This window comes from Odocoileus virginianus, chromosome 27, assembly GCF_023699985.2.
Source record: "Odocoileus virginianus isolate 20LAN1187 ecotype Illinois chromosome 27, Ovbor_1.2, whole genome shotgun sequence".
NCBI lineage: Eukaryota > Metazoa > Chordata > Mammalia > Artiodactyla > Cervidae > Odocoileus > Odocoileus virginianus.
The window spans coordinates 21,623,797-21,646,658 of NC_069700.1; the positions used below are offsets into that span (position 1 = coordinate 21,623,797).

A 22,862-nucleotide genomic window follows, 5' to 3' on the forward strand; every position below is an offset into this window, starting at 1 on the left:
AATGACATAAATCAAAGCAAGATCTTCTATGACCCACCACCTAGAGTAATGGAAATAAAAGCAAAAGTAAACAAGTGGGACCTGATTAAACTTAAAAGCTTTTGCACAGCAAAGGAAACTATAGCAAGGTGAAAAGACAACCCTCAGAATGGGAGAAAATAATAGCAAATGAAACAACTGACAAAGGATTAATTTCCAAAATAAACAAGCAGTTCATACAACTCAATACCAGGAAAACAAACAACCCAATCAAAAGTGGGAGAAAGACCTAAACAGACATGTCTCCAAAGAAGACATATAGATGGCTAACAAACACATGAAAAGATGCTCAACATCGCTCATTATTAGAGAAATGCAAATCAAAACTACAGTGAGATATCACTTCACACCAGTCAGAATAATCATCATCAAAAAGTCTACAGACAATAAATGCTGGAGAGGGTGTGGAGAAAAGGGAACACTCTTGCATTGTTGGTAGGAATGTAAATTGATACAGCTACTATGGAAGACGGTATGGAGATTCCATAAAAAAAAACTAGGAATAAAACCACCATACAACTCATCAATCCCACTCCTAGGCATATACCCTGAGGAAACCAGGGTTGAAAAAGACACATGTATCCCATTGTTGATTGCAGCATTATTTGCAATAGCTAGAACATGGAAGCAACCTAGATGCCCATCAACAGATGAATGGATAAAGAAGTTGTGGTACATATACACAATGGAATATTACTCAGCCATTAAAAGGAACACATTTGAGTCAGTTATGATAAGGTGGATGAACTTAGAACCTATTATACAGAGTTAAGTGAGTCAGAAAGAGAAAGTTAAATATCATATTCTAATGCACATATATGGAATCTAGAAAAATGGTACTGAAGAATTTATTTATAGGGCAACAGTGAAGAAACAGACATAGAGAATAGAATTATGGGCATGGGTATAGGGGAGGAGAGGGTAAGATGTATGGAAAGAGTAACATGGAAACTTACATTATCTTATGTAAAATAGATAGCCAATGGGAATTTGCTGTATGTCTCAGGAGACTCAAGCAGGGGCTCTGTATCAACCTAGAGGGGTGGGGTGGGGAGGGAGATGGGAGGGAGATTCAAAAGGGAGGGGATATATGTATGACTATGGGCAATTCATGTTGAGGTTTGACAGAAAACAACAAATGTTTGTAAAGCAATTATCCTTCAATAAAATAATAAATTAAATTAAAAAAAATTTCTTCTCCAACACCACAGCTCAAAAGCATCAATTCTTCTGCACTCAACTTTCTTTATGGTCCAACTCTCACATCCGTGCATGACTACTGGAAAAAGCATAGCTTTGACTAGACAGACCTTTGTTGGCAAAGTAATGCCTCTGCTTTTTAATATGTTGTCTAGGTTGGTCATAACTTTTCTTCCAAGGAGCAGGCATCTTTTAATTTCATTTCTGCAGTGATTTTTGAGCCCCCCCCCAAATAAATAAATAAAATTGGTCACTGTTTCTATTGTTTCTCCATCTATTTGCCATGAAGCGATCGGACCAGATGCCATGATCTTAGTTGTTGAATGTTGAGTTTTAAGCCAGCTCTTTGACTCTCCTCGCTCACTTTCAAGAGGTTCTTTAGTTCCTCTTCACTTTCTGCCATAAGGGTGGTATCATTTGTGTATCTGAGGTTATTGGTATTTCTCCCGGCAATCTGGATTCCAGCTTGTGCTTCATCCAGCCTGGCATTTCTTATGATGGACTCTGCACATAAGTTAAATAAACAGTGTGACAATATACAGCCTTGACACACTTCTTTCCCAATTTGGGTCCAGCCTGTTGTTCCATGTCCAGTTCTACCTATTGCTTCTTGACCTGCATACAGATTTCTCAGGAGACAGGTCAGGTGGTCTGGTATTTCCATCACTTGAAGAATTTTCCACCGTTTGTTGTGATCCACACAGTCAAAGGCTTTGGCATCAATAAAGCAGAAGTAGATGCTTCTCTGGAACTCTCTTGCTTTTTTGATGACCCAGCGGATGTTGGCAATTTGATCTCTGGTTCCTCTGCCTTTTCTAAATCCAGCTTGAACATCTGGAAGTTCACGGTTCACGTACTGTTGAAGCATGGCTTGGAGAACTTTGAGAATTACTTTGCCAGCATGTGTGATTAGTGCAATCTGGCAGTAGTTTGAACATCCTTGGGCATTGCCCTTCTTTGGGATTAAAATGAAAACTGACATTTTCTAGTCCTGCGACCACTGCTGAGTTTTCCAGATTTGCTGGCATATTGAGTGCAGCATTTTCACAGCATCACCTTTTAAGATTCAAAATAGCTCAACTGGAATACCATCACTTCTACTAACTTTGTTTGTAGTGATGCTTCCTAAAGCCCATTTGACTTCTCATTCCAGGATGTCTGGCTCTAGGTGAGTAATCACACCATCGTGGTTATCTAGGTCATGAAGAACTTGCTTCTATAGTTCTTCTGTGTATTCTTGCCACCTCTTCTTAATATCTTCTGCTTCTGTTAGGTCCATACCATTTCTGTCCTTTATTGTGCCCATCTTTGCATGAAATATTCCCTTGGTATATCTAATTTTCTTGAAGAGATCTCTAGTCTTTCCCATTCTGTTTTTCTAATGGGAAAACAATAAAATGGGAAATGATTAAATAAATAACTGCAAAAATTTTCCCCTTGATAAAAGTAACAAAACATTGGCATAAAATGGTCAACATAAACTTTTTTAAGAGCTCTGGAAATTAACCACAGACTTGAAAAAATCCAAAGAGCATATATTCAAGAAAAAGTGCTAAATCGCTAAATACCTTTGTGGCATTTTAACTGTCCTATTACCTTCCAACTCATCCCAGCTCTACAGTAGCCTTGCAAACCAGACATCTCCCAACCGTAATAGTTGATAACATATAAAGAATATCTACAGCTAGACAAAAAGAAACACAAAGCATGATTATAAAATGGACTAAGGAGTTGGATAGACATTTCTCCAAAGGCAGTATAAAATTGCTCAGCAAGCACGTGGAAATATGTTTAACCTCAATAGCCATCTTGGGCATGCAAATCAATAGCATGATGAGTTATCACTTCTCATCCACTAAACAGCCTATAACCAAAACAACAAATATTAACAAATATTGGAGAGGATATGAAGAGATTAGAACTTCCACACAGTACTGATGAGTAAATTTGTGCAAACACTTTGAAAAACAGTTGAACATTTCGTAAAAAGGTTAAACATGTAGTAATCATTTGATTCTGCAATTCTATTCTCAGATATATATGCAAGAAAAAATAAAACCATGTGACAACACAAGCTACTTTAAGTACAGAAAAATTAATGTTGTGACTAAAGTTGGTGGGGGAAAAGATAAAGTATTTAAATGCTTAAAGAGTCCTATAGATTATTTACAAAAAAGTAATATAACTTTCAAATATTTGAGGAGAAGGCTGTCACAGGAGAAGGTGTAAGTCACCTAAATTCTCTCTTTTTTTTAAATGGAGACAAAAGATACACTCTGTGGTTGCAAAACAAGGAGAAATTCTTGTTTATAGTAACCAGAACACACAAAAATAAGGAAATTTGGGTAGAAAATTATATTCATTGCAAGTTATTTTTCAATATTCATTATTTTACTGTGCCAAAAACTTTAAAATAAGTGAAAACTAATTGGGCCTTTCTAGAAAGAAACAGAGCTTCATAAATATTCAAGTCACACTTGAAAAAAAAAGGTAATAAAAATCAGTGACAAAAGTGAGACGTAATATCCAGGCTTTGGTAAATGAGTAATTTGGGGAGGCTAATGAGATGGCTGGATATAAGGTAGGATTTTGGATATATGAACATATTGATGAATTTGCGTACCAGGTTAGTAATTGGAATATATTTTGAAAAATAATCAGAAGTTTAACTGACAGTAGTGCTCATTTGTTTTACATTTAAAGTGGTAAATATTTATCTCAAGCTCACTCCATGTGTGATCCTTTGTGTTGGTGTTTAATTGATCACCATTGGTTATAAGAATGTCATGTTACAACTATCTTCTACATCCAAATTCTTCCCTAAAGACTGATTAATATCAAATGTTTTCAATTCTGCCCACAACTCTAGTCAGTGGAGCAGAGATAGGAACACAAAATTAAAACAATTTCCGGAAAAAGAGAGCCTTTCTTCCACTAGAAAACTATAAATAGTAAATGTCTCTTGGCTTTCTAGAAAGTGTTCTAGTTGTTAATAAATCTTTCAATAGCTTCTTTCTACAGAATGAAGATCTTTTATTATCTCTTTCATTTTCTGTGTTATGCGACCTTCGTTCTACCAGGTAATAGATGCTTCTGGTGTGTTTGTATGTATCATATGTTTGTTGTTATTGCTCCAGGCTGAAAATAGAAATATTCAATTATAAATTAGAAAGTGTAGATTCCTAATACAATCTTTTCAATTAAAAAATCTCTTGCAAAAAGTCTCTTGATGATATTGAAACTCAGTTTCCTATTTTAGAATAGTGCTATACCAATATAATTTATTTCAGTTTGAAAATCAAAATGCAAATAAAATAAGCCGACTAAGGTGAGATTCTTTTTCTTCTTGGAGTGTTGATTTGTTTTGATATTCAAGTTTTTAAGAATGTAATAACTTATTAAATTTATTTAATCTTCTATCAGTGAAGACTTCATAATAAATTGAACCCCAGGGAAGATGAATAGACTAAGAATAGGTACATATCTCTTGGGATACCAATAACAAACTCTATAAAATGATCCAGAATATAGTCTCAAAATATGCTGGGCAATGAGGTGCAGTGAGAATAAAAAGGCAGATAAATAGAACCTCAAAAATCTTAGTTGAAATAGTTAATGCATTAGTAAAGGAATACAACAGTGGTTTTATGAATCAGTTAAAAGCAAATCATTAAAATATGTAGCTCCAGTGATGATTACATGCTCTTCTTAATATCTGTTGCCATTGAGGTAATCCAGACTCTAACAAGGAAGATACAAATATATGCCTCAAAGTGTGTTAATTTGGCACTAGAGAGCTGGAATTTCAAAAGGTGCAGCATGTATTTAGAAATAGAACTGGTTGCAAACTTAGAAAATCTAGATTTTGGATTTTCTACTCAATAGCTTGTGCATATTGCCACTTAGAGAATTTAAGTGATTTTTCAATGTCCTTAACAAAAAACAAAGGAAATACAGCAGAATCAATAGCAATTGTAGAAAAGGTAAAATATCTGATAAAAAAGTTTGTTCTTGTTATGACATGCCAGCTGAAATGGACAGAATGCTCTATGTTTGGCCTTTCATAAATCAATCAATCAATAAAAACAAATAAAAAAACCAGGAAAGACAATTCAAGATATCAAAGTGAGTGGCTTTGAAAGAATTCATCAAGTAGTACATATCACTTGCACAATGGTGTGGTTTGACTATTGATAAAACCTTCAAGTAAAAAAAGAAGCAATAAAAAGTGTCTAAGTGAATACTTTGTGAAGATGTCAGATGAGTGTTTGCTCCAGAGTGATACCATGCTGGAGAGACTAGTTGTAAAATGATGAAATCAATACTGATGTTGATTAAAACATGAAGGAATGGCCAGTACTTTAGGGGAAGTGCAAGCATCAAATAATCTATAGGGATAGTGAACATAGCATACTATAATAGTTTATATAGTGAGCTTGCCATTAAATGGGCCAGGCTTTTCAAGGACCTGGAGCTCCTTTGTAGCTGTGATAAAAACTTTAGTTCTGCTAACTATAAAATGGACGGTAATTTAACTTCATAAGGTTTTGAAAAGATTAAAAGAAATAATGTAAGCAAAGTATTTATCACATTGAAGACTGCATTACAATATTTCAAGAAATGAAAGAAGAGAAGTAGAAGCAGAAAGAAAAAAGACTAGATGAAGCAGCAGAGGGTAAGGAGTACAAGGATGTATTCAAGTGTAGCCAGCTCTTTCATTAACAATAAAAATTATATCAATAATATAATTAGCAAAGTATATAAGCAGTAAAATAAAGAAAAAGAAAAATTGTACAAAACAAATAATCAAAGGCATATAAATTAAAGTTGCAGCGGATGCCATTTTTGGAGGGTGTAAAATTTGCATATACTGTTGGTGGCAATATATAAACTAAAAACTTTAGAATCAAACTCTTTCACCATTATCCTAAAAATATATTATGTAAATATTAAGATATGCAATATGAATTTGTTTATAATAACGACATTGTTGTATGGCAGAAGTCAGCACAATATTGTAAGACAACTATCTTCCAATTAAAAATAAAGTTAAAAAATAACCTCATAAAGTTCTAAATATTATGTAGCTGAGAAATTGATAAATTATCTTATATATAATTTCAAGGGAATATTATGTAGCTCTAAAACTTTTGAATCTTGTTGAGAAGAGCAATATATGTCATACAATCTAATCATGTATTAATTCAGAATGTTTCAATTTTACATGTATAACGGGGATATATAATATTTTAGTGTCTTCTTATTTTTTGGCATTTTGCAAATTTGTTACAGTCTACACATAGGACTTTTTATAATCACAAATAGTACATCCTTAAATTAAAAAATCAGTAATTTCAATTACTCTTCTTTTACTCTAGCCTTGGTGGATCCTGGACGATGCTCAAAATTGTACGGTCAATGTAAGAGACGCTGTCCTAAATATGAAAAGCAAATTGAACTGTGTTTGTCACCAAGTAAGATTTGCTGCATTGAGAGGTCATTCGAGGATAATTGATCTTGAAAAGGAAGATTTACCTCTGACCAAAGGAATCATGGGTGCCCCCAGTGCAGAGAGGTGTCAGAATGCAAATAGAAGCTCTGTAATAAATACATAAACCAATATTGTTATCTTCCTTTGTAGAAGTTAATTATGTGTTCAGTGGAATGAGGTAGGATCTATCTTATTTTCTCTAAAGGTTTGATAAAGGCATGCTGTGCTGTGCTGTGCCTAGTCACTCAGTCATGTCTGACTCTTTGCAGCTCTATGGACTTTAGCTTGCCAGGCCCGCTGTCCATGGGCATTCTCTAGGCAAGAATACTGGAGTGGGTTGCCATGCCCTCCTCCAGGGGATCTTCCCAACCCAGGGATTGAACCCAGGTCTCCCACATTGCAGGCAGATTCTTTACCATCTGAGCCACCGGGGAAGCCCAAGAATACTGGAGTGGGTAGCCTATTGCTTTTCCAGGGGATCTTCCCAATTCAGAGATTGAACCCAGGTCTCCAGCATCGCAGGTGGATTCTTGACCATCTGAGCCAAGAGGAAAGCCCTGACAGAGGCGTATCTTTTGCTAATTTCTTACCGTGGGTACTGTATTTGCATCAATGTTGGACCACATTTTTTGTGTCTGGTGGTTCACCTAAACCTATACCACTGAGCATTTTCCAATGTAACCATGATCTCAATAGAAACTTGGTTCATGAAAATTAATACTGATAAGTTTGTCAATTGTCTAAATATCCTCATCACATTATTTACATTAACAGACAGGAAACCTAAGTAGGAGATGAATGCATGAGCTATAGTAAAGCGTGGAGATGTTTATTGGCCCTTTCACTCTTCTACCAAGGTCCTTCTCTTTCAAAAAGGCATTTTATTCTATATTATCTAATTCTTATACACTTGACCCTTGAACAACTAAAATTTGAACTGCAAGGTCCACTTACATGTCAACTTTTTTCAATAGTAAATACTACAGTACTATACCATCCTGCTTGGTTGGATTTGGGGAGGCAGAGCCACCAACAACAAGGAACCAAGATACAGAAGAACAGTGGACACAAAGGAAAGATTATAATTATATATAGATTTTTGGCTGTGTGGAGGGTGAGAACACCTAGCCCCCATGGACAGTGGGGCCTGGCAAGCTATAGTCCATGGGATTGCAAAGAATCAGGCACAACTGAGTGACCAAGCATAGCACAGCATAAGTACTAAACACAAATAGTCTTTTAATGTTAAAAGCTGGGGGAGAAACATGAAGACTAGAATTTGTTTTTCAGCTAAAATCAAGGGATAAATCTACCCTTTATCAATATTCTATAACATCCCCAAACATATTTTTAATCATCACATTCTTTAGAACTAATTTAACTACAGGCCCAAGAATATTGCCTTTTTTTTAATTGAAAATCTGGTGAACCTAGGGGATGTCTACCTTAAAGAATTTGTATCAAGATGGACTTCATATAGCCACCAGGGGTTTAAGTGTTGTGTACCTCAGAGGAAAATGTTGAATTCAAGTAGAATGTATCCATTGGAGGCAAGAAGTTTAGCCAGAATCTGTACTTCTATAGGCTCAAGAACCAGATATCAGTATCCAATTCAAGGATTTGAGAACAGAAGAGAGACATATATAAAGAAATTCAAGGATAAGGAACAAGTTGACAACATTAAATGCAATAAGAAATAAGACAAAGTAACTCAAGATTTACTTTAAAACTTTGAGGAGAGGGATTCTGGAAGATGGTACCTGCAATTGTTTTTTGAATAGTAAAACCAAAATGCATGAAAAAATTATGACAAACTAGGTGACAAGATATCCCCACATACTTTATTATAAAAATGGGTGGAGAGGGAAAAAAAAAAACACCAGTAGCTTAAAGTCTATTGTGAAATCTGTGTTTGAATGGGAGAAATCAGATGGAAGAAATGCAGTCTTTCTATGGATGTGCAGAAAAGTGGAGTCCCATTCAATGAATGCTGTTGGAGGAAGGGCATACATATTTGTTAATATCAGCTATAACTAGAGGGATTTTTCACTTTAACAGTAAGTGAAGTGATTAGCAATACATGAAGGGGTTGAGAAAATCTACTCCTATGAAATACTGAAATTGAGCAGACAGGGATCATTTCCAAGAAACACCTCTATATTAAGAAAAACACTACTGGGAGTGGAAATGAAACTTGGCCATGACTGGGAAAATTGAGGAAAGGGAAATGAGTTTTAGCTCATGCAGTCAGTGGCATATCTGTATCCAGAATTCCCATTTCTCAATAGCCCGATTTGGTGTTTTAATTAGGAACAAAGATCCATGTACATTATCCCCAATTCTAGAGCTCCAACCAAGGTATTGGCAGCACTGTGTATTGTACTTGCTTAATGTATTTCACTGTACTCTGACTCCTAGAGATACCACTCTCTTGGAGCCTCAGCTGGATTTCAAGTAAATTATGAAGTCTTAGAAAGGGTTTATATCTATTACTTTGTCTATCCTCAAACTTATAACAGGCTTCTAACCATAGTAGATATTAATCAATAAATGTTGGAAAGTAATAAGAACATTTACCCTAGACATTTCAATTTTCCACCTGTTCTTTTTGCCATTTCAAAAATATTTTTTAGATGCCCATTTTTATTGAAATATAGTGGATGTACAATATTATGTTAGTTTCAGGTGGACTATATAAAGACTTAACATTTGCATATGTTATGAAATTATCACCATAATGTCTAGTAACTTTTTGTCTCCATACAAAGTTATTACAATAGTATTGACTATATTCCCTGTGCTATGCATTATATGCCTGTGACTTATTTATTGCATAACTAACTCGAAGTTTGTACCTGTTTATCCTTTCTGGTAACCACCCATTTGTTCTCTGTATCTGTAAATCTGTTTTCATTTTGTTTTATTTAATTGTTTTGCTTTTGGGATTCTGCATATAGGTGACATCATGAAGTACTGGCACAGTGTCAATAGGAGGAACATAAATTTTTGAAATTCCTGGATCAAAGTACATTTTTAATGTTTATACACAGGATGTCATGCCTGTTTTTCCACAAAAAGCCCACAGGTCTTGATTGCTCTTTAAAGAACATAAAAATTAATAGATGATTATGAAACATGCCACAAATGCAATTATTTATATTTTTCTTATTCCAAGTGAGTTAAATATTTTAGATCAGTTTACTGGCTATTTTCATTTCTTCTCCTATGATGTGCTTTTTTTCATAAACAGCTCTTAATTTTCTTTAGAATGATTACTGTAGTTTTAAAATAATTTTGCACTCATTTTTTATATACAATAACCCTTTGGCTATTACATGTTGTAAGTATTTTATCTAAGCTTTTCTGGATTTTCATTCATAAAGAAGTTATAAATGTGTATATCATTAAATTATATTTTCTTTTGTATAACTAGTAAGGCTTTTCTTCTTGATTAGAAAGTCCCTCCCTGTGACAAGATTATAAATATGTCCATATTTATTTTTTATGTATTCTATATGCATGCATGTACAAATATACATACAAATACACATGTATTTCATTTTAAAGAATATAATTATACATATATATAATTTTATTAATATTCAGCGTGTTAGCAGACATGGGTTTTTGCACATTTTTTCTGATAGTTTGCTGATCCCAACATCATTTGTGCCACATTTGTGCTATATTTTCCACACAGATTTGACATGCTATATTCATGAGAAACTAAATTTATGAATATACAAGTGGGTCTGCTGATCCATTGACCAATTTTGTAAAAATACCATCTTATTTTTAATACTGTAACTTTTTAGTATGCTGATACCTAGTAAGGTACATCTTTCTTTGTGCTGTTTTTTAGGTTACTTTGCCTTCAGACCTTGCCCTTGATCCTATCTGCTCAACCATCAAAAATCAATGCTACAACTCTGATATCACAGAAAGTCTCACTTTCTTGGGTTCTTATAGAAGTTTCTTCTTTTGAAGAACAAAGAGACTTTGCTATTGTACTTTTATTCAGTACATGTGATAGACTGGTAATTAAATTATTAGATGGGTGCTGTGCTTTGTCTTATGAATACCAGTTGAAGTGATGTGCAATATGACTACTTAAAATATTTAACAAGTTCAACCAAGGTATTCTAGAAATAGCAAAATTATTTTTTAAAAGCCATACTAACAAGATTAGGTATCTTAATGATTTCATAATAATATCACATAATTTTCTAGTATTTTACATTTACAAACATTTTTATCTTTGCTTTGTCATAATCAATGAAAGAAATCAGAGCAAAATCATATTTTCACTGGTGAGGTTTAAATAATTTAATCACACCTTTCATTACACAGTGTAGAAGGCAGTCAAGGGATGAGACTCTGGTATCTAACATCTTGGGTTCAATTGCAATCACTACAATTTATTAACTGTACCAAGCTGGGCAAATTATTTCATCTCCTTATGTCTCAGTTTCCACATTTATAAGCAGTAAATAATATTTTTATTTACCCTTGTAGGAGGTTGTAAGGATAAAATGAGTTAACATATATAAATAAAACAGTGCCAAACATTAGCTTTTATTGCTCAACAATCAAAACATAGTCAAAGCTATATAGTCATTCTATTAGTCTTGTATAGATGTGTGAGTTGAACCATAAAGAAGGTTGAGTGCCAAAGAATTGCTTTCAAATTGTGGCACTGGAGAAGACTCTTGAGAGTCTCTTGTATTGAAAAGAGATCAAACTAGTCAATCCTAAAGGAAATCAACCCTGAATATTCATTGGAAGGACTGATGTTGATGCTGAAGCTCCAACACTTTGGCCACCTGATGCAAAGAGCCAATTTATTGGAAAAAACCCTAATGTTGGGAAAGAGTGAAGGCAAAAAGAGAAGGGGTTGGCTGAGGTTAAGATGGCTAGCATCACTCACTCAAGGGGCAGGGGTTTGAGCAAATTCCAGGATATTGTGACCTGCTGCAGTCCATGGGGTCACAAAGAGTTGGACATGACTTAATGACTGAACAACAACAATGAAAACGATGTGATAAATTTACTTAGATAAATTGACCAAAATGTTTCTTAACAAATCAGTAACTTAAAGAAGGGGCTTCCCCAGTTGCTCAGTAATAAAGAATCTGTCTGCTATGCAGGAGATGCAGGAGACGCGGGTTCAATCCCTAGTTTGGGAAGATTCCCTGGAGGAGGGCATGGCAAACCATCCCAGTGTCCTTGCCTGGAGAATCCCATAGAGAGGAGTCTGGAGGACTATAGTCCATGGGGTCACAAAGAGTCAGACATGACTGAAGTGGCTGAGCACATATACACACAGAACATAAAGAAAAGAAATTAGGTACCATAACTTCTAGACAATTACTCTTCCCAGATAAAAAAGAGGTCCACCAAAGGAATCCACAGTAGATGGAGAGGATATGCCTTTGCTGTTCTCATGCTAATTTCTGCTTTAATCAGTTTTTGTGATCTCTGTAGCAGCAAAGGTAACCTTTGCAATGACTCAGTCAGTCAGTCACTCAGTCATGTCCAACTCTTTGAGACCCCATTGACTGCAGCACACCAGGCTTCCCTGTCCATCTCCAACTCCTGGAGCTTACTCAAACTCATGTCTATTGAGTCAGTGATGCCATCCAACCATCTCATCCTCTGTCTTCCCTTTTTCCTCCCACCCTCAATCTTTCCCAGCATCAGGATCTTTTCCAATGAGTCAGTTCTTCTCATCAGGTGGCCAAAGTATTGGAGTTTCAGCTTCAGCATCCATCCTCCCAATGAATATTAAGGACTGATTTCCTTTAAAGTGGACTGGTTGGATCTCCTTGCTGTCCAAGGGACTCTCAAGAGTTTTCTCCAACACCAGAGTTCAAAAGCATCAGTTGTTCAGTGTTCAGTTTTCTTTACAGTCCAACTCTCACATCCATACATGACTACTGGAAAAACCATAGTTTTGACTAGAGGGATCTTTGTTGGCAAAGTAATGTCTCTGCTTTTTAATATGCTGTCTAGGTTGGTCATAACTTTTCTTCCAAGGAGCAAGCAACTTTTAATTAATTCAATTAATTAATTAAAAAACACTTAAAAGATGCTTGCAATGACTAGTGTGCTGAAAATGAGAAATATGTCCTAAAAGCATCAGTCTTAGATAAGCACCAGAGCTTTGATAGCATTCTTTGGACTGAAGGTCATATCAAATCGGAAACTATCCACATTAACTTAGAATAATTACCAAGGTTTTGAACATACCTTAAGAATAAGTATCCTTCAGAAGACCTATCCTATTTTTGCAAATTTGCTGCACAATTGATCATAGGAATTCAATAGTTTCCTGTATAATACCTATAATCTGGAAATCTGTTTCAGGTTTCTTGGTTCAGAAATTAAGCATAAGGAGGTTTATTGAATTTTTTTAATCTTTAATAGAGAAACTTCCCTTGCTTTCTAACAACAGAGAAATGGAATGCCTTTAAACTGGGCATTTCAGTAACACAGCTCTTTAATGGACCATGGTAAATACATTTTCCAATAATCCTATTACTTCTAGATCTTAAAAATCAGTTCTAATGAGATGGATGAAACTGGAGCCCATTATACAGAGCGAAGTAAGTCAGAAAGATAAAGACCATTACAGTATACTAACACATATATATGGAATTTAGAAAGATGGTAACGATAACCCTATATGCAAAACAGAAAAAGAGACACAGATGTATAGAACAGACTTTTGGACTCTGTGGGAGAAGGCGAGGGTGGGATGTTTCAAGAGAACAGCATCGAAACATGTATATTATCTATAGTGAAACAGATCACCAGCCCAGGTTGGATGCATGAGACAAGTGCTCGGACCTGGTGCACTGGGAAGACCCAGATGGATCGGGTGGAGAGGGAGGTGGGAGGGGGGATCGGCATGGGGAATACATGTAACTCCATGGCTGATTCATGTCAATGTATGACAAAACCCACTACAATATTGTAAAGTAATTAGCCTCCAACTAATAAAAAAAAAAAAAAGAAAAGAAAATTAAAAAAAAAAAAGAACTGCATAGCAAAGCAAAACTTGACTTGGATCTTTAGCTAAATATCTCCTTTATATGACCATATATAATATAACTACTTACATACACCAGTCAAATAATTCTCTTAGTAAGTATTTATTGAAGATGTCATCATTTGGCATCTTACAAATATGACATTACACACATTATTATTTGGCTGTGTACATATATGTGAATTGAAGTATTCATTGTGAAATTTTCTCATACCTATTGTGTCTTTAAGATCCACGTTGCATGTGAGAGACAACAAAGAATTATTTATTTCTGTAATGATGAAGAGGGTTTTAATAATAACTATAGATCACAGAGGAAAAGATTCTAACAGCAAAAGGAATAAATTAGTAGAAAAAATTTTCTGCTACTTTTAAAATTCAGTGGTTTATTTTTGCATAGTTTCTTAAGCAATAAGAAAAGAAAAGATCACACTGTCATATTTATACTCCTCAGACCTCCTGTAAGAAATTCCAGTGATATGGGATTATTTAAACAACTAGCTACTAAAAATCATAATAAACTGCTGGCAATGTCTTAGGCACTTTAGATTACCAAGATAAAAGAGAAGCAATGTCCAGCACTTTTGCCCCAGGCTCTGCTAAACAGGAGTGTTAACTTCGATAAACATGAATGACTAAATTCATATCACTGTAGGAAGAGAAATATAAAAAGATACACTCTCCACCTTCTTCTTACTGAAAGACTTCAGAGCTGCTGACTTAACTGACTTTCTTCAATCATGAAGATTCCTGTCCTTCTCTTTGTTGTATTTTTCTTTCTAGCCCCACTGTTACCAGGTAAAATGGAAAAGTTAATTGGTTGAAATCTTTACAGAGAGATAAGTCTTGGTTGATGTCAGCTGGAGATAGAGTGACTTGCCAAAAAAGTGGTTTGTGATAGTCCCAGAAGTAAATCTTACAGAAAGGACTTGTGATCTTACTAAAAAGTAAGGTTCCTGATGAGTTATATTATTGTGGGAGACAGTTTAAGGACTTGATCAATGCTTTGTTCTCAGTCTAGGCTGGCCATCCAGAAAGACACAGTAGATATGATATTAAAGTATAATCATCTTTATCCTTGAAAAACAGTGAGGCACTGTGTGTTGTGCAGTAACTGTATTTTTCACTAACGTACACTGAATGATAGATTTGGCCACAATATCATGATTTAAGTGTAGTAAGTACATCTATTTAATAACATTATCATGAGGATTACAGATATATAAATATGCAAAGTGCCTAATATCGACTATGATTATGTCCTTCTGAAACATTTTGATTACTTTTACATTGTCTTGAAATGTCTGAGAAAGAAAATAACTTCTTGGTGCCTCATTTTGGAGAAAGAAACTCTATTTTTACCTCTATTGTAGAATAAAACACAACGTTTACTCTGCTGGACTTCATGCATTTAGGTTGTGTACCCTCGTTTATAAACTACTGAAGCAACCAACTCTTAGGTTGGATTTATAGCCAAAGGATGTGTCTTGATGGAGATCACTGGATGGGTTGTTCTGATGTATTTTGGGCTACTTAAGATAGAAAAAGAAGTTTGTTTGTTTGTTTTTTGTATATACAAGAATACTGTGAAAATACATACCCAAGAAAATAATTCCATTCACCTTAAAAATCAAACAAAACAAACAAGCAAACAAACAAAACTATGGAGAATTTTTACTTAGGAGTGGCCTATAACTTCAATAACTTACTAATTGAACTTACACTCCATTCCTTAATAGTATAAATGAAATCAAATTCTCTAACAGTTAAGTCTATCTTTGAGTAAATTTAAAACTGGAAAACCTAAGTATTTTGGAGAAAAGAGTTAAATGACTTGAACTATTTTTCAATTAAAATAAAATTTCTCAGATGAAAATTATGAAAGTTGTTTTTGTATGACATCTTTCTAAACTCAGAATAAACAGAATTAAAACCAGGTTTTGCTTTTTACTAACCCCAAATAAACATTTCCTTAAAATAGAAAAGATTAGTATACAGAGCAACCACATTTGGGTAATAAAATATTACTTTCAATCACATGATCATGATTTACATGTGTCCCTCATGTCATCTGTTTTTGAAAAACTTATGTGAAAACTTTCATGACATTTTCAGTATCTTCAGAAACCTACGAGACATGTTTATGTGCATGGTTTCATCTAAAAGTTGAAAAATTTGCAATTCCTTCTTGTGCATAAATATGAATTTTTATATGATGCAATAGCTGTTATCTAGAGAAAAGATATTTGTTGTTTTTGTTACTAGTGGAAATATGCTAATTTAGAATTGCCACTTAAATAATGCTATTCTTTTCCTCATACTGGTGCTTGACAGCTGTCATCTTCTGTTATTTGTAAATTCCAATTAAGTCGACATACATGCTTCACAACCCTCATGTAGGATGGTATAATTTGAGGATGCATTTTTAAGCTGGTGAGATAATGTCTTTTCCCTCTGGCATCAAAAGCAATAAATAACATCTCTCTAGATATTACAAATAAAGAGACATCATTAATTTATACAGTGGAACAGTGATATCACATGGCCTAAAATATATGGGGGAAAAAAATCAATGTAGTATGGGATTGACTTTTTTCCTATAAGGCCTAGTTATCCAAAGTAACAGGGATTTCATGCTAACTTAAGTTTGCTGAAATCTGAGGGCATCAGTATATATCAGGTTATCAGTACCATCAACCCCATCACAACTGGATCCTGTAAAGTAAGATTCTAGGGGAAGAGCAAAGACCACTGTTTGTGTACCTTCTTTGTGGATATCTGATATTTCACCATTACATTTAATGTTTTTACTTTGTAAGTCTCCCTCTGTTGGTGACTCCTTTAAAAATGCAAGCATTTCTTAAAGAGGTGAAACAGCAAGTCTTCCATCCATGATATGGATGATTCTGTTCATTGGTATATATTGTGATCAAGGAGAATTTGAGTACTTTATAAAGGAGGAGATTCTGAAAAAAAAAAAAAAAAAGGAAATGCTAAGCGATTTTACACTTCTTCACTGTGTGTCTAAGGCTGTTCACGCATGGAATCACTAATACAGTGATTCCTTCTTCCCTGAAAGCCTCAGATCTGTGTGTGTTCAACAATCCCTCTTAACCCAGTGCATGCTAGGGTTCTATTCATTCTTCCCATCAGAGAGAGTTCTAAAGAAAAAGCAAGAGAGCTCTTTAAACAACATGAATTGATTTTCCCATTCTTGACTTGTAAAGTCAAAATTTTAAATATTTAATTTCTTTTGAATTAGAGGAAAAGTAATCAGGTGGGTAGGTTACATTTAGGAATATACATCATCTGCTCCAAAGCTATTCTGTATCTAACAATAACTATTTATAAATTTTCATGGAGAACTAAGCTGTAGCCAGTAGCAGGCCCAGCCAAAAGTTGCAGAGAGAGCAGACAACAAATCACAAAACTGTCATGGTTGGATAAACAGTGAAATATATGACTTTTTAAATCCCTATTGTAAAGGGAGTGCGGGGAGGAAACAGCATGTGCAGATGTTATAATAAATTTCATATCCACAACTGATTTATTCCATGTTCAGGGCCCTATGTCACAAATAATAACTAAGTGGTTTATGTGCTTTTTTTTTTCCTTTTAACAGTGAAATGTGCCATGAAAGATACCTATAGTTGTTTTCTCAAGAGAGGCAAATGTAGGCATGCATGCCACAATTTTGAAATACCATTTGGTTTCTGCACAAAACTAAATGCGAACTGTTGTATGTAGAAGTCTGAAATAAAAATCAACATCCTTGAAAAATTAAACACAGTGAGTATCAGGGTTAGTAATGAATGAGCCTGACTTACTAACCACTCCTGCACAGTACGTGTGGTTTTCTCGGTCACATGGCATCATCTGAGGAACTAATTTCTCTTTTAAGGATATGATATCTTTTAAAAAATATGTTGGGTGGTTCTGTGAAAACCATTTCATTATTTTGGATATAAATTCTCTATTAACTGGCTGGAGAATGTTAAATGACACCAAAATATTTATTATTATTAGGAGCCTTCAACTCAAAGGTATCCAAACTGCTAGGAGCACTTCTCCAAATGAATGAGAAGTTGAAAGAGACCAAAGAAATGGAACAAATAGGATCTCCATCAGATTCTAGATCAAGGGATGTGACTTGATTCACTACAAGCAGGAAGTCCAGGAGTCCGTCCACCTTTTCAGTTTTATGCATTTGTTCTCTTCAGTCAGTTTCTCAGTCATTTCCAATGTTTGCAACCCCATGGACTGCAGGACGCCAGGCTTCCCTGTCCATCACCAACTCCTGGAGCTTACTCAAACTCATGTCCATTGAGTCAATGATGCCATCCAACCATCTCATCCTCTGTCATCCCTTTCTCTTCCTGCCTTCAATCTTTCCCAGCATCAGGATCTTTTCGAATGAGTCAGTTCTTCGCATCAGGTGGCCAAAGTACTGGAGCTTCAGCTTCACCATCTGTCCTTCCAATGAATAATTAGGACTGATTTCCTATTGGAATGACTGGTTTGATCTCCTTGCAGTCTAAGGATCTCTCAACAGTCTTCTCCAACACCACAGTTCAAAAGCATCAATTCTTTGACACTCAGCTTTATGGTCCAACTCTCACATCCATACATGTTACTGGAAAAACCATAGCTTTGACTAGATGAACTTTTGTCAGCAAAGTAATGTCTCTGCTTTTTAATATGCTATTCTAGGTTTGTCATAGCTTTTCTTCCAAGGAGCAAGCATCTTTTAATTTTGTGGTTATAGTCACCATCTGTAGTGATTTTGGAGCCCCCAAAATAAAGTTTCTCACTGTTCCATTTGTTCTCTTACACAAGAAATTTCATTTATTTATTATTTTATTGAAGTATAGTTGCTTTACAGTGTTGTGTTATTTTCTACTATACAGCAAAGGGAAGAAGCTATATGTATACATACATCCCCTGTTTTTTAGATTTCCTTCCCATTGACATCACCACAGAGTATTGAGTTTCCCATGCTATGCAGTTGGTTCACATTAGTTATCTATTATATATATATAGTATCAGTTGTGCATCAATAGTGAATTGGGAAACAGAATGACCTATACACACATGGAACTTTAAAAAGATGCCACATCTGGAAATAAGACATAGCCACTAATATTCATTGGAAGGACTGATGCTGAAACTGAAGCTCCAATACTTCAGCCATCTGATGTGGAGAGCCGACTCATTGTAAAAGACCCTGATGCTGGGAAAGATTTTATAAAGTTGAAATGTTGAGTAACTACTGCTACAATATATAGCACCTTGTAAAATTCTCAGTTTGTGAGTTGTGTGCAATGACAAATCAGGGAGTTTTTCAAGGTATAGAGCCAGATCTCTTTCCACCAACTATAGGAACAGAGAACAAGATGAGGCTTTGGGTCCCATTCGGAGGATTTCCCACCTCTCCCTCAGCTGGATTTCCATCTGACAATACATAAAGAGCTATATTTTGAATGTTTTTCTTCTTGGTTCCTTTGTACATGAGAAGCAGAAAGGACAAAGCTAGAAAGGGAATTCTGCCAGGCATTAAATACTGCACTTGGCAAGGTGGAGTCCAGCTCTCAGAACTTGAACTTGAAGTACACGCTGACAACTGGGACATCCTTCTTGGTAGTTGCTAGATTTAATTTCAGCAGCCCAATCTTAGCTGTTATTAAATCTGGGAATCATTTTTTTTTTCTCAAATAATAAATATAATGAGCCTCTCTGCTAGTGAAAGAAACTGAGAAAGCATATTTCACTGGTTCCCTGTTGCCCACAGGATAACAAAGCATATAGTAAATCCATACTGTACCCCAGCATGGGGCAACGAGCATACCTAGAACACATGGGTACCAGGAGAACTGATGGGAGATGATTGAAATAATCCAGGTGGACGGAGATAAAGGCTGACCTAAAGGGATAGTAGACCCAATCTGAGACATTCTAGCAAATGTTTTATCCCCAAATTATGCTCCACATATTGAATAAAACAAATATTAGTAAGACTTCAAGATAAACTCACATGTTATATTATTATATTGGGTTTGTACTTTTCAGTGTTAACCCAGAAGTATATCAAAAGAGACAGAAAAGAGCTTATTGTGCTGCTGTTTCTTATCAATAATTTGCTTGTTTACAAGAGTACAGCCACAACCTATTCGCTTTTATTTTGACATGGATTTGGCCAATTTGAGAACTGACAGGACAGGAGACTGCCTGCAATGTAGGAGACCCAGTTTCAATCCCTGAGTTGAGAAGATTCCCTAGAGAAGGAAGTAGCAACTCACTCCAGTATTCTTAGCATCTTAACAAATAAAATTAAACCCATGAGTGAAAGTCACTGTGCCTGTGCCTATCTGTTGATGGCTAAAGGTTTGATTGAGGAGCAATGATATTATTTTGTTTCCAAAATGGTGAAAAATAGGGATTAAGAAGCTAGAGGTTTCTCTAGGAGTAAGAAACTTGAGTCAGGAAGGTGGGGGAAGAGTATTACCATAGTGATTAAGTATTCATGTTCTGTAGTTAGATTCGTTGAGTTTGATTCTCAGCTTAACTATGTTCTAAGCCATGTGATTTGAGCAAAAATCATTAGCAGCTCTCTAAGCCTGAATGTCTTTATTTATAAGATAAAAATAATAATACACTCACTGAATAACTTTGACATAGTTAAATGAGCTAATCCAAGTAAAACTCACACAGTACCTGGTATATAGTGAAAGTGAAAGTCACTTGGTCGTGTCGGACTCCTTGTGACCCCATGGACTATACAGTTTATGGAATTCTCCAAGCCAGAATACTGGAGTGGGTAGCCTTTCCCTTCTCCAGGGGATCTTCCCAACCCAGGGATCAAACCCAGTTCTCCCAACTTGCAGGCAGACTCTTTACCAGCTGAGCCACAAGGGAAACCCAAGAATACTGGAGTGGGTAGCTTAACCATTCTCCAGAGGATCTTCCAGACCCAGGAATTGAGACTATTCTTTACCAACTGAGCTATCAGGAAAGCAGGCTAGGATAGCTTAGTGATAAAGCTCAAAGACAAGCAACTTAAAGCTTTACTGTAAGGTACTACGTATTAATATTTCCCAAGTCATAAGTCTCTTGGAGAATAAAGAATAGCAAGCCAAAAAGATGAACAATTATAGCAGCTATGTTTATGTTTTAAAATCTCCAAATTCAAACTGCTTTTTTTGCTAAGCTAAAGATTTAGGCACATATAGTAATAATATTGAAAAATGTAAGAGTTTCTAATCATTTTATTCTCAAGCATAATTAAATTCTGTGGGCCTCTTGTGTCACAATAGAAGAACAAATAGAAGAACAAACACTGTCAATGTCCCCAGGAACACACCTTCAGTCTACTTCTTAAGAATAAAATCCTGAACAAACATATTTATAAGCACTATTTCAATCACTTGAAATGAATCCCAACTCTGTGTCTCTAATCTTCACTTATTTCTTTGGCTCAAGATGCAACTCTGCCTCTTGGATATCTTGTGAAAATTCTGTAGACTTCTTAAATTCAACACTATCAGCATTATTCTATCTTCTCTTGTTCTCATCCTCATATCCTGACTTCCCCTATATTGTTTGTGATCATTGTTAGCGTCACCTAAAGGACAAGACTACTTCCTTATCATCTCCATTTATAAGTACATTTATTCCAGTCTATAAATACTACTTGAAACTGCTCTTTCAATTTTTGCTGATACAGACTTGCTCCAGCCCTATAGTCAGCCCTGCTTCCCCATGTCCACGGCACATACCTAATGTGATGTTTGTCTTCTTCCCTACTTAAGTTACAGAAAGAGTCAATAGGAATCAAATCAATCACCATTAGAATTCTTTGGCAGTCCAGTGGTAGCACTTCCAATGCTTGTGCCTAGGTTTGATCCCTGATTGGGGAACCAAGACCCCACAGGCAGTGTGGTGAGGCCAACAATAAATATATGGATAAATTTTTTAAACTAAAAAATAAATCAGTCAGTGTGGGTTAGGCACTTGGGGTGTAACACTGAATGGAAAAGAATATAGTTTCCATGAAAGCTGTAACTATTAAATATATATTTATTAGTATGACGTGTTAAAGTAGAAGAAATCTAGGTTCTCAATTTACCTTGAAGTAAGGGGCTCTGGAAAGACTGTATTGAGAAAACAGCATTTAAACTAAGATGCGAGGAACATGAAAAAGATAAGCTGGATGTTACCATGCAGCTGAGAAGGGGCACATGTTGAGAAGAATAATTACAGATGTTTCTGGTAAATGCAGTAGGTAAATGTATAAAGTCCTAAAGTAGAAAAGGGCAAAGACACAGTACAAGTAACAAAAATTCAATGTGGTTGCTGAATAAAGGACGAGTAGTATAGAAAAATATAGGAAGGTGAACACTTGGGTGAGCCAAGGTTGTGAATGGTCAAGGGAAGTATATGAGAGCTTAAGGGGGAAAAGTACAGAAAGCTAAACAAAAGAGATCTTTGAGACTGCTGTTTGCTGTGTAGGGAATGGAAGATCAAGAGTGTGTACATCTAGATAAATTCAGAGGCTGTTGGAGAATTACAAATGAGATATAGTGTTAGAGTGCATTCTGACAATGGAGATGAATGGAACTAGATAAAGTTAGCTGCACATGGGTGGCAGAATCTTAATTAAGACAAAATAGTCCAGAAGTCCTCACAAGTAGTGCAATAATTCCTCCTTCTCTCCAACAGGTAAAAGACGAGCTTGCTCACACTAGGTTTCCAGTGTTCCTCAGTGATATACTTAAGATTCTAGAAAGTTATTTAACTATCAGATTGGAGGTTGACTGTCAAACTCAGCTTTGTGTGGAAAGTTCATTTAAAGTGACTTTATAATGGAGCCATGAATACTAATCTTAATCCCCATCCCAAAGGAGGATCCCTAGTCACAGCCTCAGCCAACTTCTCTCAGTAGTTCCTACCAGAGCTGTAGTTCAGGTCTGGCCTTTCTTTTTTGCTGTTTCTAAAATCATCTTTACATGAGCTTTGGTAATCAACCCTTACCTGTTTCCTAAAATTACTACTGAACTGTAGTTTTTGTGTCCCTGAAACTTTAGA

At 35.4% G+C, this 22,862-nt stretch overlaps 1 protein-coding gene across 1 annotated transcript; it reads left to right on the plus strand.

The window, feature by feature from the left end:
• Positions 1-4,261: 4,261 nt before the first annotated feature.
• On the plus strand, positions 4,262-6,754 carry DEFB114 (defensin beta 114). The gene is made up of 2 exons (XM_020894210.1): positions 4,262-4,328; positions 6,618-6,754. Exons 1-2 carry the CDS (start codon positions 4,262-4,264, stop codon positions 6,752-6,754), a joined length of 204 nt encoding a protein of 67 aa, XP_020749869.1.
• The last annotated feature ends 16,108 nt before the right edge of the window (positions 6,755-22,862 follow it).